Source organism: Varanus komodoensis, unplaced genomic scaffold (assembly GCF_004798865.1).
Source record: "Varanus komodoensis strain SLA01 unplaced genomic scaffold, ASM479886v1 scaffold18_1, whole genome shotgun sequence".
Classification (NCBI taxonomy): domain Eukaryota; kingdom Metazoa; phylum Chordata; class Lepidosauria; order Squamata; family Varanidae; genus Varanus; species Varanus komodoensis.
The window spans coordinates 6,213,790-6,232,683 of NW_025335548.1; the positions used below are offsets into that span (position 1 = coordinate 6,213,790).

General features: G+C 41.7%; 1 protein-coding gene across 2 annotated transcripts in view; it reads right to left on the reverse strand.

Moving 5' to 3' along the window:
* Window positions 1-18,894, reverse strand: part of GULP1 (GULP PTB domain containing engulfment adaptor 1) — a 201,883-nt gene that overhangs the window by 85,851 nt on the left and 97,138 nt on the right. For both annotated transcript variants that reach the window (XM_044427094.1, XM_044427093.1), the window contains exon 3: window positions 2,194-2,255. In XM_044427094.1, coding sequence (XP_044283029.1) covers window positions 2,194-2,221 — 28 coding nt within the window. In that variant the 5' untranslated portion in view covers window positions 2,222-2,255. The remainder of the gene's footprint in view (window positions 1-2,193; window positions 2,256-18,894) is intronic.

The window sequence follows — 18,894 nt, forward strand, 5'->3', positions numbered from 1 at the left end:
CAGCAGACTTTATTATCTTGTCTTTAAACACCTTGCACAACTGATTATATGAGAAGCCAGCCATGCATTACAACCTGTGAGATGTTCCACAGCTGCCCAGTCCCACTTGTATTGTCCTAGGCAGGCAGTATAGAAAGCAAGGTTTATGGAACCCCTGTGGGCCAGCACATTTGGCTTGTGCGCTGGGTCCTGCGTGGTGGATCACAAGTTCGTCAAGTTTGTGATATACCAGGAAAAATCCTGTATGCTCTGAGATACCTATTATGTCTTACCTTTTGGCAATGCAAAGCTTTTAAAGATAGAACAAATAAGCCTAAGCTGCTATTAATTAGGGAGGTGAGCAGAATTTATTTCCATGTTTTGGCATCCACATCTTGACTTTGCTCCTCAAAGCCGGTTGCCATTATTGCAATTTTGACAAACCTCAACACTACTGAATAATAGTGGTTTAATTTTGTAATGGTTTCCTAGTGATTTAATTTTTCACTTCTACTGCAGTGGAAGCTGAAATTTTAGTTGATAAGCATACGAACATTTTCTCCAGGAAACAAACTTAGGAATTGTACATCTGATAGTCACAACAGCAACTATATTATTGTAGCCACTTTCCCTGCAAAAACTAGCAATTAGCAGTGGGCGAGGGAGCCAATGACAAACCCCTTTAGCCAACTGTAATAGGGTGGTCTTTTTCATGTTAAAAAGCAGGGATCGGCTTTTTAAGAACTCACTTTCTATAAAGTTATGTCTAATTTAATTAAGCTATTTTAAGTAGTCGCTCCCTGGTCATTCTTTTCTTCTGCAAGCTTCTTTAATTATTTAATGTTTATCATTAAGCTCATGCAATACATAAAACTATACTTGGATATGAAAATGAATGCCCTTACTCTCCGTCTGCATTAAAAGTCAATTAAAGTGTGCCTTCTAGATTCAGACCGGGTTGGCTTGATGGCTAGATTCAAACTTAGGGTTAAGTTTGCACTGCAGGATTCTTTTCTAACAAAAAGAAAACTGCTTATTGGCCTTTGCCCAATTTTATCCAAGTGCCTGTACCTCATCTGCGAGTTGCTTTTTACTTTGCTTACATCTATTGGTTTGTTCTCATGGAAATGAAGATTCCTTAACAGAGTCTTCCTTAGTTTCCTCCCTTCTCACTCCAACATTTGGCAGAAGTCGAAATACCAGGACAATACTATATGCACAGCCTATAATTGTTACAATCCAAACGTCTCAGCTTCAGAGTATGATAATTAATCCTTTAACATTGCAATCTGCAGTTTTTGACTGTAACACTTTTCTTCAGGACATTTTCCATCACAGCCTTTCCAGACCCCTCATCAGTCACTTGAAAAATGTTTGCGTAACATTATGAGCAAACTGTGTCTTGAGCCTGTCTCCCTGTTCCTTCCTGTTTTTTATCAAAAAAACGGTATTATAAGATTTAGACGACTGCTAAAACTAAAGGATATTTGCAACCTAATGCTTCCCTATGAGTTTCAGAAGTATGAATTGCTTCACGAGTTCCATGCCAGTCGTAGGATATCAATTAAAAGGAGAAATAGCAACAAGGGAATGATATTACCCTGCTTCCTTCAGAAGGAAACTTGATTTGATGTAATTTTTCTGTAGCATTAAGATGTATATTTCATTCAAAAATGATGTTTGCTTTTGTAGCGTAAGTGACAAGAAAGTACAAGGCAAAGCCACCAGCATGGTGCTGGATGGAGCTCAAGGTCTCACAATAAAATGTTTGATTCAGTGGAAATGGGAAGTGGCCCATGTGAACAGAACTTGGAAAAAGTACCTTTCCAAAGTAGGTGAGTTTTCAACAGTTAACCTTAATTGTAAACACACAAGCAGGATGTTATTTTTACTGATTCTCTATTTTTATCTTGCACTGTGTCTTGCTTTCCTTTAGCTGCTGAAGAAACAGTAAATATTATTAAGCTGAGATTCTAAGAGAAGGGCACTCCCCACTGAGGTTTGCCAGAATAACCTCAAGGGCAATACTTATAAGTTGTAGTTTACACACAGCGTTTCCCAACCCCTTTGAATGAACATATTACCAAAACAATTTTGGCGAGTGACCTCTATTAATCAATGTGCTAGGTCTCCCTACTTCAAGGTCAGCTCCATTGCAGTCCTGCCTGCCTGCTCTTTTCTTTTTTCTAAAATCATTCAGTTCAAACTGCTTACCTTTCTTTCTGCTAAAAGCACGATTCATGATGAAAAATCACCCAGTGCGTGTGTTATTTAATCTAAAAACAAAACACAGATAGACGTTACAATTAAAATGACGTCAATTTCACAGACATGTTGCTTTAGGTAGTAAGGATCTTCTTACAAGCCATGAAAAAGATGGGCTGCTTTAAAAGGCTAAATAAGGGTGTGATCTCAGAACGGGAAAAAAAATGATTAAGGGCACGATCCTATGTATGTCTGGACAGAAGCAATTTCTACACCTTGCAGCATTTGCCTGCTGACTGGGCAATGGGGGAATTTACATGATTTTTTTCCTGTCTCAACATGCATAGAATCATTGCCCTACTATGTTTAATTCTAAACACACCTGCTTGAAATGTCCCACCAATTCCACTGGATTTACTTCCATGTAAAGATCCACATGAAATGACTACAGGGTCAATATGGTTAGTACAGACATTCTGTGATGATGGACATGGGAGTCAGAAAAGCCTCAAATTCCATGTCAAAGTTTGGTCCAACTCTTGTCAATATCAGATTTCAGGCTGTTCTGTTTTTCTGTTTGTCTTTCAGAACAATATATGCATATTTTTCTGCACATTTTTAATGCATCTATTCTTCTCATATTGATTGATGTGTTTATATTTATTTATTTAATTGAGTCAACTTCTATTCTGCATTAATTGGTTCAAAGGACTCTCTAAGCAGATTATATATGAGGATGGAAAGGTGAACATCACCTCTGCCTCTGCTGCTGGGTATACAACACCTGAAGTCTCCAGACTCCATCTAGTGGATTGTACCCTAAACTTTCTCTTCCCACAAAGAGACTGAAGTTTGGAGGAATGCTGCCCAATATTTCCTGAACTGGAAATGGAAGCATTGTACCTGATTTAATTGGAATTACTGCGTAGCATGCTAAACGTTAATCTGCTTAAATCATTTCTCCATACAACATAAAAAAAACTGACAGGCATTCTGATCTACACACTGCATTAGAGTAATTTCATTTTCTTAGAAGTTGCAGTCACACAAGTATTTGAGGGCAGGTATAATGCAGTTATTAAAGGGAAAGTCTGGGCTAACATCCCATTTTAGTCATGAAGATCAATGGATGAGTTTGGGCCAGTCACTGACCCTCCGTCTAACCTACCTCACTTCTTCACCAAATACATTTCGGTTGTTGAAAAGAAAAGTTGGAGAAGAGGAGGATCATGTGTACCATATTGGGTTTCGTAAGGGAAAAAGTGGGATATAAATTTTAGAATACAATAGGAGTTGAAAAGGATCTATAAGGTCAGCAAGTCAAACTCCCTGCTCTGCTTCCAAATGTTGTCACCCATCTGGCTGCAGACCTGTGGGTTTCCAGCTTAGTGAAGGTCACTTGATATAATAGTTTGATGTATTTAGTGATCACCAAATAATCAAATTTGAATTTATATTTCTCTCTCCAAATCATCATTGCGTATTTGAAATATGCCACATAACCAATTAATTCAATAATCTGTATTCATGTAAGTTGTCTTTCAAGGTAATATTTTGAGATCATACCATCATACTATTTAAAAAAAAACTTGGGTGGATAATACAAAATCATGACTAGCAGTCACAACCTTCCAACTTTTGCTTGACTTCAATGAACAAAATAGCAGAATACTACTAAACTACATATAGTATAGGTTTATTTCCAGTATTAGAACCCATACAAGCAAAAAGGACTTTTGTGAAAAAAAAACTAAACATACTCTAATAGCTTTCAGGTAGTGAGATTTAAAGATATGAAACAGCAGTTAAATTACTTATCATGCACTTCAATCTGTGTATTTTTCTGGAGCACTTTTAGTGCTTTTAATTAAAAAGTCATTGTTTTGTGAACTGCTATCATTGTGTGTACAATTGTGAAGACCAAGAGTCAGGCAAAGCACTCAACAGGAATTCATGAACTTACTATTTTATACCATGTCACAAGATTCTAAGAAGAGCCCTGCCTGGCCCATCTGGTCCAGCTGCCCACAAGAATCCAGAGGCAGGATATGAATGCAACAGCTCCTTCCTGCCCAACCAGTGTATGTACATAGCCTTAGATTTGAAGGAATCTCCAAGGAATGCAGCATCCTATTTACCAAAAGATCATGATTATGGTTCTTCTAAGTAAATGGTAAGTTTATAGTAGATTTCACAGAAATAGCAGTTTGTCTTTTCCCATTATGAATGTCTTTTTCCTGCTGCTGAAAACAAGGTACATATTCAAAAGCATATCTGCAGCCTGATGTCCTGTAAAATATAGCATGAACCAAGTAATAAAGGACACCATTCAAAGAGCCCTTCATGAATACATAAAGGCTTGTGCACGCAGTTATAATAGTCTCCTATGCTGCCTCAAACTCTACATCAGCTGCTTCTTTCTCTCTGACTGAGTTCACAAGACACACTAAAGCACCTGGACTTAGAAATGCAGGCATGTTAGCTGAACCTGCCACGTCTTAGGGTAGCCTATAGACCCAGCTGCTGGACTAGTAGACCATCCCCAGAGGAAATGGTAGCTTTAATGTATCATCTGAACTAGAAGAATGCAACAGGTCTGAGGGTGACTAAGCCTGCCACACAGCCGCTTGACAAGTGACAAAAAAAGATTGCCACTCTGACCGAGTGGCACTTTGGGACAGTTGTCAGAAGCTCCCACGCCGCCACAGCCGCCAGCCCTGAGCGCAGGAGCAAAGGGCGAAGCATGGTCTGCTCAGCCTGCTCCAGAATGGGCCGAACAGAGTTTAGTTATGCTCCCACTTTGCTGGGGCCGCCACTGATTCTGGCAGAGCTCTTTGGGCATCGGCAGCTGTGCAGGGCGGAAAAAACACTGCATTCTGCGTGGCTTCCTCTAAAAGAGACCAAGCCAGCCAGAGTTCACCTTCCCTGGTCCAGAACTACTGTTGAGCAGCTGAGGCACTGGACAGGACCAGGGTGGCAGGATGGACCTGCTGCTGATCTCAGCAGAGGTGCCTTGAACAAACTCTAGCTCTATTCCTTGGTCAAGGTGAGAGCTGGTGGATCCCAGTTCTTTCTATCCACAAATATAAGCAGAGGGGAGAAGGCTCCTATGGAGACTGGGCTCTTTCAGATTGGTTTCCTCAGCCTCTGAATCTGACGTGGAAGAAGAAATGGGGTCTGAATGCTCAGCTGAAATGCCACAGAGAGTGAACTTCGAGATAAGCCAAACTGTGGGTGAGAACCAGAATGCTTCTGGTATGGGAGCAGACACTGTGGAACAAGAAGGGACATAGAGGCAGGGATACAATTTAGAAGTCCAATTGTCTGATGTCGCCTTAAGTGAGCTGGCCAGTTGCGTGACCTCTGGCATTCCTGCTGTCTGGCCCACAAGTGGTAGGAACCTTGCAAAAGAGAGTGGGGGGACCAGCTCCTGACACCTCAGGATTTCTGCAGTGTCACCTTGGATACCTGCAGGAACACTGAGAGGGGAAAGAGGTGGGGCCACAGAACAACACTGCCTCCGGTAGTTCAGGGGCCAAAGGCCAGGAAACTGTGTACGGTAGCTATCCTGGGCTTCCTAGATCGTCCAAGCCTACCCATCTCTCTCTGTCTCTCTCTCCCTCCCTCCCTTTTAGTCCCTGGAGAATTGAACTAAGTCTGATGTGCCCAACCTGTTTTGCTTAAGAGGAAGTTATTACAGGAATGCTTAACAAACCTTCTTAACTAAGCAACCATGGGCATAAATGCAACTTTTAAGAAAGTAGCTCCAGTTGACCAGGAAACTGAATAAAGTGTTACAGGAATCTCACAAGATCATAGAAGAAGAGCATCCTGAAGATAAGGCAAGACTCAAGGGAACCAATTTCTGTGCCCTACAAGATTGTATAAAGGGAAATATAAAAATTTGTGTGCGTTTACCAGTATTGCCTTTCCCAACTCCCAAATTACATATCACTAATGCCTAATTTTAGCCTGCTGTGCACTCTGTCCTTCTGCTGTTTGACAAACCTTGTCAGTGCTGGGTTCTGATGTATGGTGTGTTAGCAAATTGAACATAGCAAGTTTCTTTTAAAAATTTTTTAAACAATATTGTAATTCTGACTCAATTATCAGAGTTTCATTGCTTATTTAGGTGAAACAGCAAAAGCACACAAAAAGGGAGGCATGAAAGAATTCAAAACATCCAAAATTGCAGAAATCATCATCATCATCTAAGGCAGGACCTCCCCAAAGATACCCCAAAGTGGATGAAATGTGCTCAGTCAGGGCCCATGCAAGGTGCACCGCCTGATGAAAAATGAAAAGCCAGGAGGAATGAAATTGAACAAGTTGCCTAGAAAAGGAGGATGGAAGAAGCAAAACACAAAAACACCCACCGTGCCTTCTAGCCAGCCGCAGCACGCCGTTCACTTGCTCTCCCAGCAGCCAGCCTGCGCATGCATTTGGCCGACCACAGACCGAGAAAGGAGCCCTCTAAAGGGTCTCGCCCACCACACACACACAGAGACACACACTCTTAACCTTCTCTTGCAAGGCCCTGCTTTTGAAATGTTTAGTGTATGATATGTGACAGTACTTACTACATCTTAGCAGAATTTCAGATTATGTTCTGCAACATTTGCTATTTGGTGATCAGGTGGATTGAAAGCTTGGGAAGAAGTACAGGAGGGTGTTGTAAAAGTTTTAGTTACAGATTTTTTTTTTTGCACAGTTAAAAAGTTTGTTAGTAAACAGGCCCAGGTAGGAGGCAGGAAGGAATGCCAAGGAAAAGGAGGAGGAAAGGAAGCAATGAAAAAATGTGACAACTATATAGTTTGCAAATAAAGACCTGTGTGTGTTTAGACTTTGCGTTTGCATCCTTGCTGAGAAGGAAATGAAGATTTTATGACAAAACATTGGAACTTGCAAACTTAGAAGCAGTTGTTACTTTCTGCTCTGCCTGGAGTCATTGCGGGCTTTCTCCATCAAGCCCTGCGGCACCTCCTTTTTGTTGCTGCTCATCATGTGCACATTACTGCAAGAGCTTTGAGCTCACACCTCTTTAGAACGTCTCCACCACGTCACAGCTTGCATTCGTACCATTCTGCCTACTTCCTGTGATCCACAGCTCCATGGGAGCCATATGGCACATTTCAGTGTTTATGCCCTCGCCACTTCTGGCCTCACCTCCGAGAACAAGAAAGCTCACCTTTTATGTTGTTTTACACTGGTTAGGTCCTGAAGACCAAAGGATTTTCAGATACCTACCTCTAGTCTCTGCTTTGCCACAAGCTACCACTCCACATGATGTTGTTGCAAGAGCCCAAGTGACCTTTTAATTCTTTGCCGAAAGTTGTATCGGAATGCTTTCCATTTTATTCCCATGCTCAGTCACCCAAGGAGCTCATTAACCAGGAAGTGACTGCTTTGTGTGAGTTCTTCTTGTACTTTTTGCAGCTTTTGCAGAGTTGAGGATCAGGCTGTCATGAAAGGAATGATTTGCAGTTCCATGAGGAACTTGTTATGACAAAGGGTGCAATTCTGGGGAAAGCAACTAAAACTGCAGAGGGTGGAAAGTGCTCTCCACTGTACTAAAGGCATTTGCTGCCCAGAGGAAGGAGATGGAGCTACAGTGGGCCGGACAGCAGCAGCTACATACAAGTAGAGGCTCTGCGCTATGTCCATGTTTTATTCCCTTCACTGGTTGAAGCCTCCCTCCCCAGTGGGAAGCGGTCAGAAGCTCAATGAAGACTCTCAGCCTGGACAACCCCAACATTCAGATTTTTACCTTCAGTCGGCTGAAGGCCTCATTCTTTCATTGCTTATTGGGTGAGTGATTATTCAAAAGTAAACAGCAAGTGGCGAACCTTGCATGGGAAATAGCAGAAATCCAATCCCTTACCTCCCCACACCCATTTCCGAGCTGGATAACTCTCCCCATTTTATTTTCATCAATGGAAACTTAGGTTAGCAACAATCCTGATCCGAATCTCTCTCTCTCTCTCACACACACAGAATGCAACTGATACTGATTGCATGAAAATATTCACACCTACAACTACAACCTGTGCTCTTTACTACTCCCAATCCCATGTGGCTTGTTTCATTTGTTCTGCCCAAGCCTTCCACAGTTTGTACAAGCCTGTACATACAATTCATGGAAACATAACAAAGAAAGTTATAACAGAAAAAAGCTTCTCTCCTTTCTACTCTTTCCACAAATTCTCTCAGGGCTTGAATCATAAACATTTTAATTTCTCATTCTTTTAAGCATATCTGGCATGGTATTGCAATAAAATGCCATGTTATTTTAAATGCAATAAAAGACAACAAAATACACAGGAGAGAAACAAATAAATGCTAGACATTAAAAAAACTCTGGTGCTCTTCTTAACTTTGGTTTCACCAAATACATTTCCTTCCCAGTAACCATTCACAATGACTGACATATTATTTAAACCTCAGGAACGTAAGGAAACGTATTAAGCACTGTAGTCCTTCTAAATATTTAAAATTAAACTTTCTGACTCCTGGAGGAGATGGAATCTAAGAATCTCTCCTTTAGGATGTAGTGTAAGTAACAAAGCATGAAGTTAGGCCAACTTGAGTAAGTCTCTTGCACCACAGCTATTTTTAAAAGCATGCTTGAAATTCACTCTTAGAGAAGCTGATCAGGCAGATATTAGGCAGCTAGATGAAGAAACTTTCCTTGCAAAAGAACAAATACAGCAGAGACAAATGAATTTTAAAAATTAACAGCATAAAATGGGTTGGGACTGAAACAGCTTCTTACCATGAACTTTACTGTGGATCCACCCTGGAAAAGCAATTTCATGCCTTACAGATTCTGTAAGCATGCAGCATGACACTAATTGCCTGGTGCCTCTGTAGTAATGTCTTGTTCTAAATACATGCAGAGCTATTATTGATACTCAGCCACCATCCTGTTGCCAAAATTCGTAGTGAAATCTAGCACAAAGATATAGCTTTTGGTGGAACCAAGCATTTTGAACTTTCTGACTGCCTCACAAAAACAGTCATCCTGTATTTTCATGGATCTTCCTTTAAAATCCTGTTCATGCCAAACCATATTCCCCAACCTAGCAATGATGCAGGGTCACTCCAAAATTCAGCTGCCTGATGAGGTCAATGACCATTACAGAAGCCACGGTGCAGTGTGCTTTAAAAAATACTCACAACACAGCTGCCCAAGCCAGTCTGGCCCTTTGCACAATCAGAGTCAGTGTGGTGTAGCAGTTAAGTGTGTGGGACTGGGCCTTGAGAGATTGTGGGTTCTAGTCCCTGCTCAACCATGGAGCCAGCTGGGTGACTTTGGGCCAGTCACAGACTCTCAGCCCAGCCTCCCTCACAGGGCTGTGGTTATGAGGAAAAGATAGAGAACAAGAAGAGGAGAATGATGTCAGCCTCCTTGAGTTTCTTGAAAGGAAAAAAGGTGGGGTATAAATATAACAAATAACACACATACATCTCAATAAATTTTGCAACAAAGCCGTATCTTTTCTCTGGCTATTTTAATAGCTGACTTTAGTCTCACATTTTGATTTTAACTTGATCCTATGCCTGTTTTATAGGTTTAGTCTATTTTTAATAAAATAGTTTAAAATTTCTTATTTAATGATTTTAAGTGGCTATATGTTGTTTTCTTATATTTCTGAATGTTAATTTGATGCTTCTTTTTTATAGATTTTAGAAATGTTATGCTGTTTTAAAGATTGTGTAACCCACTCAGACAGCCCAAGTGTGGACAAATGTTGTTCAGCTGTTCAGTCATGTCCAAGTATAAGTGATCCTATGGGCCAAATCTTGCCACCCTTTCTGATCCTGTGCCACCTCTCTCAGCTGAACGATGCTCTCGCCTGCATCCTCTTTGATGGAGTCTAACCACCTTGCTCTTTGGCGACCTGGTTTTCTCTTGCCGCTGAGCATCCCAAGCATTGTATCTTTTTCTAATGAGCTTGATCGCATAACGTGGCCAAAATGCGTGAGTCTCAGCTTCGTTATCTTGCCGACCAGGGACGCGCCTGGTTTGATATGCGCCAGCGCCTGCCCGTGTGTGTCTCCTGCTCTCCCTGGAGTGCGCTGGAGCTTCTGCCAACAGTGCAAATGAGTCCGTTTTCCTCTTGTCCAACTTTTTCATTGTCCAGTTTTCACCACCGTAGGTTACAATAGGAAAAATGATCACTCATAATGGACTAATGTAGCAACATATAAACTGAAACAATAAATAAACCCTTTGGCAGAAGTTTCTGTATTCCGATGACTGAAAACAAATTGATTTAGTGATTTTTAAACACGGTGATCCTTTAAATAGTGAGATTAGTAAACAACCTTTCAGCATTTGTGAGAATGTCAGCAGACATGTGGATGGGATGATCTGATGTGATGTGTGTTGAGACACAAAACCGTAACTTCAAGTATAAGTGGATGAGACTTGAGCTAGCTGTGACTGAGCAGGAAAAAGTCTTGCGGTTGTGAGCAGCTTGGTGAAAATGTCAACCCAGTACTTAACTGCTGTAAAGAAGGCAAATTCCATGTTAAGCTTAAACTAAAAAAAAAGAAAAGAAAAGTAAGGTGATGTACATTGGTAATATCAGGCTGCAAGGATAGTGGGAAAAGGCTTTAACTGCCCAGGTATGTGTGTTCTGCCAGACATTGCTCTAGAGGAACAGACTCAACTTCAGTATGTTTTGTGATAAATAATGGAGATGAACTGACATCCCCTATGCTCCGTATGTATCTTATGCGCAATAGTGTCATCAAGATGATCCATAATGTGTACATCAGACTGCTGTTTGTTTGAGAGAAGCTTTTCCCTTACAAGCCTGCCTGGCCACTGCGGTCATCGGAGAAGGTGCTCCTGATGGTCCACACTCCACCTGGAGTCCACTGGAAGATGCACCTTCGGGGTTCTGGATCCCTTCTCGGAATCCCACTTCTGCTCAGGTCAGGCAGGCACTAGCAATGCTTTGTCTTTGGTGCCTGCTGAAGACATTTTCATTTGGACGAGCCATCCTTGATCCACTAGCAATGGCTTTAATGATATAATTTAATTCTGTAGGGTTTTTTCCCTTTAAATGCTCACTGCTTGGAATCTTGTTAGATAAAGAGAGGCAATCTTGCAGATAAACAAATACCCTATATGCCACCATTTGATGAGCTGCATCCTGTGGAGATGCCCATAAGCCTGAAAAGTTGGAGGCTCAAGGGCGTTCAGTCCAGAGCAAGAAGAGTGGCAGAGGGACCTCCTTGCTCCTCCGACTCTGCAGTTTCACTGGAGGGCTGCCTAGCAATGGTGCTTTGAAGCGGGAGGAAAAGCAGGCGGAGTATTCCAGAAGAGCTTGTATCCTGACTGTTCCAGTCTCCTCCCCTCCCCACTCCCTTTGACCCCTGCCCAGCCCCAGAGGACGGCCAGTGCAATGCTTTCCATTCGGGCTTTCAGTGGGGCGCAGGGGCTTCCCAAGCTCCGAGTGCCGGCACTGAGTTCAAGGACTTACAATCTTCATAGGACCGCACTCTAAAACAAGCCAATTCCTGCCACCAAAAGAATGGCATTGCTGCCTATGCTGGGCCAAGGACAGAAGTCATTTTATGACTTGCACTGAAACTACCCCCTGCAGTACTGTAGTAATTAAGAAAATTAGGTTATGTACTGTGTGTATTAGATTTATTTAGTACATTTTTTCTAATTAAGGCACCTCTGTGCCTTATGGAGAAGTAGCAATGAGGGCACTGACATACTTAGTACCAGTATGTCTCTTCTGTTGGTCTAACTTTCATAATTTGACTTAATATTGATGTAATATTTTCCTCTTTACTCCGTCTCCTTTATTTGCTCTCACAGTATCCAAGTTATTTTCTGTGTTTTTCCCCCAAGCCATGCTTCAAAACCTCCCTTACTCATTCCAGCAGTATCAGTATTTCTGAAGTGCAGGAACACCTGATCTCATGTATATCTTATATCTAGCCCTTTCATGTGCATTTTTATTTCTGCATGCACGCCAGGGCTCCTGAACTGCAATGCTTCTTGGTTATGTGCAATAAAGAGTTCTGTGTTCAATACATTAAAAGTTTGTGTTGAGAGTGTTGCAACATGTGTAATTTACTGAGTGGCAAGAGAAGTTAGGGAGCTAAATGTCTGCAAGTCCTGTCCGGTATACACAGGCTTCCTCCTGCTTTCAAAGGGCCTTCCATAAGGAAGTGATGGGGGAATCACTGCAGTCAGGTGAATTCTGAGTGTGTATGTCCAAGCAATTAGTGCAGGCCGTATGTGATATACTTAGTAAGAAAGATATATGACTTGACTGCCTTAAGCTTCCCAGTTAGGAAGGGCAGACTTCTAATTCAATAAATACATAACAAAGAATGAATATAAAATTAATCTTCATTCTCGTGACTTCCTTTAATTTCTGCTATGTTCTTGAAATGTTCAGGCTTCAGTGAAGAGTTAACATCAGACACATGACTAAGTTCTAAAGCTCATACAAATATTCAGTGCTCTGAATGATTACCTTTGTTTATAAGAAGTGTAATTAAATCTCTTAAGCTTTAGTTGGAGTTTCTTGAATACCAGGCAACAGCTTATTGACAAAGTAATTTTACATAAGATAGGAGGCAAAATCAAAATGCAGTTCTTCACAGTTTTTTTTTTAAATTATGCACACAGCTTCTGAGGGCTGTAAGTCCAAATGAAACATGTCACTAGCTAGCATTTGTACAGAAGCCATCTTCTTTCCAACAGTGCCCATCTGCCAGTAGAGAAGACACCACCAACAGAAGACTATAGAATAGGTTTTGAGGAGTGTGTTGGGTGCAAAGGAAGGGAATTTCCTTTTGCATGAGGAGAAGTCTTCTCACACAACACTGGATGTGGCACTGTGCTTAAGATATCTCAGCCTAGTTTTGGTCATAGGATTTCTGGATAGCAACCATTCACCCAAACAAAATGAAGAGGTATGAAGAACAGCTGCTTTACATGTCTTCTCATCATATAGGCCTTTTATTGAGGCCAGCACATGCTTTCATTATTAAAGTTGAAGGAATTATCATCTGTTCTTTGACTATAACTTAATACTGCAAAATAGCACTTAAAGGTAGGGACATTAAGAGCCATGCTGGATCAGATCAAACGTCTATCTAGTGCAGCTTTCTGTTCACATGGTGGCCAAGCGGATGCTTGGGGGGAACCCACAAGTAGTACGTGAGCACAGTTGTACCCTCCCCTTGTATTCCTCAGCAAACCCATGCCCTTTTGGCTCTGATATCAGAAGTAGCACAGAGCAGCTATCAGTGCCATCGACAAACTTGGGTACTCCATTGCTCACTCCCAATTCCAGATCATTTATGAGTAAGGAAGAAAGCTTTGTTTCCAATACAGATCCCTGTGGGCCTCACTGTTTACATTCTGTCGTAGAGAGAATTTGCCACTTATTCCCACTTCGCTCGGAACTTTCTTAATGTCAAGATTTGAACGATAAAGCTTCTCATTATAATATACATGAAACTGGCATAAACCTAGCAGACAAAATCTTATTTAACATAGATGATCTGCTAAACAGAAGGTTACGGAGATTAAGTTACTTGATTGAATTATGTATGCTTATTTGTATTAAAAGCATGATGCATAAATTTTGCACTGTTAGAATTATTAGCATTTTTAATTCCCTGTATCAGGATGTGATAAATCCTTCAGTAGTTATTTACTGCATTTTTTAAATCATAAGTTTCCAGCTCAGTATACATAGGTTCAGCGGATCAATGCTGATGGAAAGGCTTCTGTCTTTTTCCCTTTTATTGAGATTCTCCTGCTTGTTATATTGGGTCTCTCTCTGATGTTCCCTGAATCTTTAGGAGAAAAGCGAGCTGTGCATTGCTGGAAATCTCTGACATCTTACTTTTCTGCCCGTTATGCAGTACGAAGGCATTGCCAGAGGATAATTCAATGGGCTGAAATCTATACACGCAGGCTTGCTTTGCTTCAGTGGGAATTGCATCAGGCTCTACGTGCTGTATCCTGTATTAACATTTAGTGAAAAGTTTTCAGAAGAATGCTGTGCTTTAAAAAGAGAGCAGAGGGAAGAGAAGGGAGGAGCGAGGAAGGCCATTTTTCAAACAGTCCATAAAGGAGCAATGGTGTCAATCCTCGTGGAGCAGTATCCAATACTTGCAAGTGTGTCTCACTGCTGCCCATGTGTCATGAGTGGTCAGGCCCACTGGCCACCATGACTGGAGCAACGCTTGTTTCTAGAACGGGACAGCCTAGTTGTACTTACATAAGGTCCCCATGAGATGAGAGCCCATGTCGTGTGGTGGTTAGTGTTGGACTGGAGACTCGGGAGATCTGGGTTCTAGTTCTCACTCGGCCATGGAGCTCTCTGTGTGACTTCAAGGCAGGCACAAACTCTCAGTCCAACCTCCCTTACAGGTGAACCACCTTGGGTTCCTCACAAAAGATAAAAATGTGGCATATAAATGTAATGCAAGGAGAAGCAGACAACAATGACACTGCCTAAAATATGATTAGGCTACACCTGAAATGAGGTCTTCAAAGAAAAAGATAAATGCAAGCAAAATTGTACTGAAAAATTTGCAGTAAAATTCTGAAGGTCTGTGTTTAAACAAATGCAGGAGTGCATAAAATTAAGAGAGTCAAAATTAGACACTTAATTCATTTTATTACCTCACTTTCCCTGAGGGATAGATTTCTCAGGCTCAATTCTGCCTGAAATAACTCTCTCACCTGAAATATTTTCCCCTAATGATTTCCCTTAAAGCTGCATAATTTCCCCCAAATGCTAGGGTCAGTAGTATTTAGTCAGAGATCTCAGAAAACAAGGAAAGTTCAAGTGAAGCTGGATGATGATGGTGGTGGTGGTGGAGGAGGAGAAGATGGAGGATTCAGGGGGATTTTCCCCCCGCCCTCAATTGTCTGGAAACTCAAGCTAAGTCCACACACCTGCACTAAATCTGGGCAACATCTCATTCAAAATAAGTGATTCCATCATGAGGTACTAAGGAAGTGAGGAATGATAATTACCTTTTGGAAACAGAGTTGCCCCCCAAAATGTTGGGTGATGGGGTTTGTTGATGAACTCCACCTTTTTCGAAAACAGTGAGCCATCATAGGCTGGACCGGAATGTTCCTGAATGGCATGCAATGGAAGAAGGGCTCTTGCTCTCAAATAACTTTCCCTGGCATCACCTTTTTCCTTTCAAAAAGTTACCTAGGGAAGAGGAAGACTTTCCATCATCTAGGCTTCATTGAGCAACACCTAGGCCTCATTGAGTAACTGGGATTCACCTGAACTTGCTGAGATTACTGCCATGAAGAGTGAGAGGCAGTGTCCAGAGTCTTTCTGCATAACAACTTGAGCTGGGATGTTTGCAGATTTCTTTTTCTCAGGCTCCTTAACAAAGATGGATTCTTCTCAACTTGTTTATATTCCAAAGTGGGTGAAGCAAGTAATTCAGATCTGGAAGCTTATGGATGGCTTACCTACAAAACTACATTTTGTGTCAGTATCAAAAATGCTATTGTTAATTACTGGGATGGGCGGTTTAAGGCCTGCATTCTTAAAGATGATCCATATAGATCTCTGCATAGGGTCCTGGATATCAATTTGTTTATATAAACAAGAGCCTTATCCGAGGAACCAGCAGTACAAAGACAGGATCTTTACATAAGCAATTGACTTTAATTTTATATCTTTTCCAATGAGGAATATTGAGCTTTTATTTCTAGGCCTTGCAATTTGTCTTAATGAGATTGTAAAGAGGTCTCTTTCACCAACATGATACTTGTAGGACATAAACTATTCCAAAATTTCCATAAGCTCTTAGCTAAGGAGCTTCGGAACAGTTGGTCCCAAAATGTTTGGATGGTTGAGTTTGTCAATGAACACCTCATTTGTAGAAAATGGTGAGCAATCATAGGCTGGACCCAAGTGTTTACTCACTCACGTCCACAAACCAGGACTGTAGTCCGAAAAAAAGCTCAGACATTTACAGCACAAACCATTGCATGTCTATGCAGGAATAAGTCCCTGAATTCAATCTGACTTCTGAGGTCAGTGTATATAGGAATCCAGCCTAAATCATTTGCTAACTAGAAACCTGATGCTGACAGACAGGGATAGTCATGGTTTACTCAGGAGTACATAAAAAACGCACATACAAACTTGGTGCTGACTTCTTGAAATCTGATCTCCTGCAAACAGACAGCAGTCGCAAAGCAGTATGTGCCATTTGATCAAATCTTTCCATCTCCTTTAAAAAAAGACAATCCTCCAAGTCAAAGATTTGATGAACACCCCTAAGTGCAAGTTATTATTACTGTTTACAATACAATACAATACAAAACAAAACACTGCAATAAATAATTATCATAATCTAAGCTCATCTCCAAGAGCCCCCCCATGAAGGAAATAAGGTGGGTGGTTATGAGGGAAAGGGTCTTCTCAGAAGTGGCACCCCAGTTCTGGAATCAGCTCTCCAAAGAGGTCCACCTGGCATCTTCTCTTTATTCTTTTGTGCACCAGCCAAATAACTTTTTATTTGGCCGATATTCTAATTGTTAAGGTAATTGTAAAGATTGTTACGGTGTTAATTACATCTTGTGCCTTTATTGGTTTAAGAGCTGAGATTAGTGTGTGGTTTTATTTTTCTGTGTTTGATGGTTGTGATTTTATTGATGTAATACATTTGCTAATTTATATGATGTTTTATTAACTATATTGCTATTATTATATTTTGTAACCCATCCAGAGAGACATGTTGGCTAATGGGAGGGATAGAGGCTTCGGCAAGGGGCGGCATAGAAATGTTCTAATAAATAAATAAATAATAAATAAGTAAATATACCATCACCATTATGCATAATAGTTTGCAAAACATAAACCCAGATCTCTGTCCCAAAGAGCTCACAGTCTATGTTTTAATACAGTGGGGGCCCACAGAAGGAGGACAAGATGGAGATAAGTGAGGATTATCTGGGAAGAACATCAAGCTGTGCTCAATTTTCTTGGGGTCATTATTTTTTTTAATGGGAACATTGCTATTTTGGAAGCAGCAAAACTAACTCCTAACAAAAGGCAAGCTAGCCCTTGGGAGAAATGCCAAAAACCGCACAGCGTGATCCCAAGTGTTCTGCCAATTTAAGACAGGGGCTGAGCTGTGCATTGTTCGAGCGGCGTGCCCTCCCGGCTGGATGCACAGGTTGCCCTGCCTCTTGGCAAATGCATTCCCATGCTGAGGCTGCTGTTGTGGGATTTCTTATGCAGCCAGAGACACAAGCACATGCTCTGCTTTCCCCAACATTGTTTTTATTTCGATTGGCTCATGCAAACAAACTATGTATGGTTACTGTCTCTAGATGGGCTCCCAGGTCTATCTGGAAGAAAAATGAAGCAACAGGAGTAGGCAGAGGTGAGAATTACTTCCCTAGCCCCCGCCAGCAGCAGCCTAGTGTGAGATTAATGAAAGCCTCCAAGCTCAGAGGTTTCTGCCATAGGAGTATGCAACCCATAGGACTGGTCCCTAAATTAGTATAACCCTGAGAATATAAAGGCCTATTATAGTGTTTAAGCACTGATGCATTCTTCTTGTGGGCAGGCAAGATTCATAAGACAGGAGCAAAACAGGTTACGGAAAGTCCCCTGTAAGGAGAGAGCATTGCCTGAAGTGAAACGTCTGTAAAATTAACACGGTAGGTGCAGAATTGCTCAGATGCAATAGTGGCCAATTTGTACGGATTCCATAAATGTGCTGTGATCTATTTCATTCTTTGTAATTTATCCTTGTTTGTAAAACAGCACAGAAGCCCTTTCGGTTGTGTGAAATGATAGACGATGGCCCACTCCTATGGCCTCCCAAGATCTCCAAAGGCTGAGCCGCACCCCTCCTGCCTTAGCAGCTGGCAGCCAGCACAGCAAGAACTATGTCAGCGGATCCCTCCCTGGCTGTCACTGGTCCTTGTGGAGGGGATGCTGTGGGGAGGGAAGCTGAAGCCAAGGCTTAGGCCAAGTCCCATCAGTGCTCCAGCCTCCTTCCCTTCCCTTCCCTTCCCTTCCCTTCCCTTCCCACACCAGCACTTTATTGAGATGGCCAGAAACAGCTGCCTGGGCAAAACAGAATGAGACCGCCTTTTGATGACGACCACTGCTGCTGCTGCTGCACCTTGTTCCATGTGCAGCAAGGCTCACAGACTTATGTGCAGCCGGGCAATGGACAGTACATTAGCAAGCTAAAGTAATCCACTAGGTCTGGTTCCTGACACAGTTCCTCCAATGCAGAGAAAAACTTCTCCCCACTTCTGTTGGATTTAACTTTGGGAGGTGTGTGTGCGCGTGTGTGTGTGTGTGGGGGGGGTGATCAGCTGCTGGATGTGCACAATTTTGTAACCTGTGTATAAAGGCTGCAAAGCAAGAGTGTTAATTTCTGCTAACCTCTGCAGCCAACCCCAAAAAGTCCCTTCATTTTCACAGTGAAATTGACAAAAGATTTGAAGGCGTTTTTTTCAAGTGTAGCTCAGTGAAGGGAATTCTGGCTTCTCCTTTCTGAAGCTTTCCCATTTAACTATTGCTCTTTGTAGCCTTTGTGATGAGGATTAGGTGGGCGGGCAGTAATTTGCTTAAGCGCTGAACACTACAGGCTGTATGGAAAGAGCACTGGTGAAATTGACCATTAAGTCTGCAGCCTTTTTAAAACTGCCGTGTT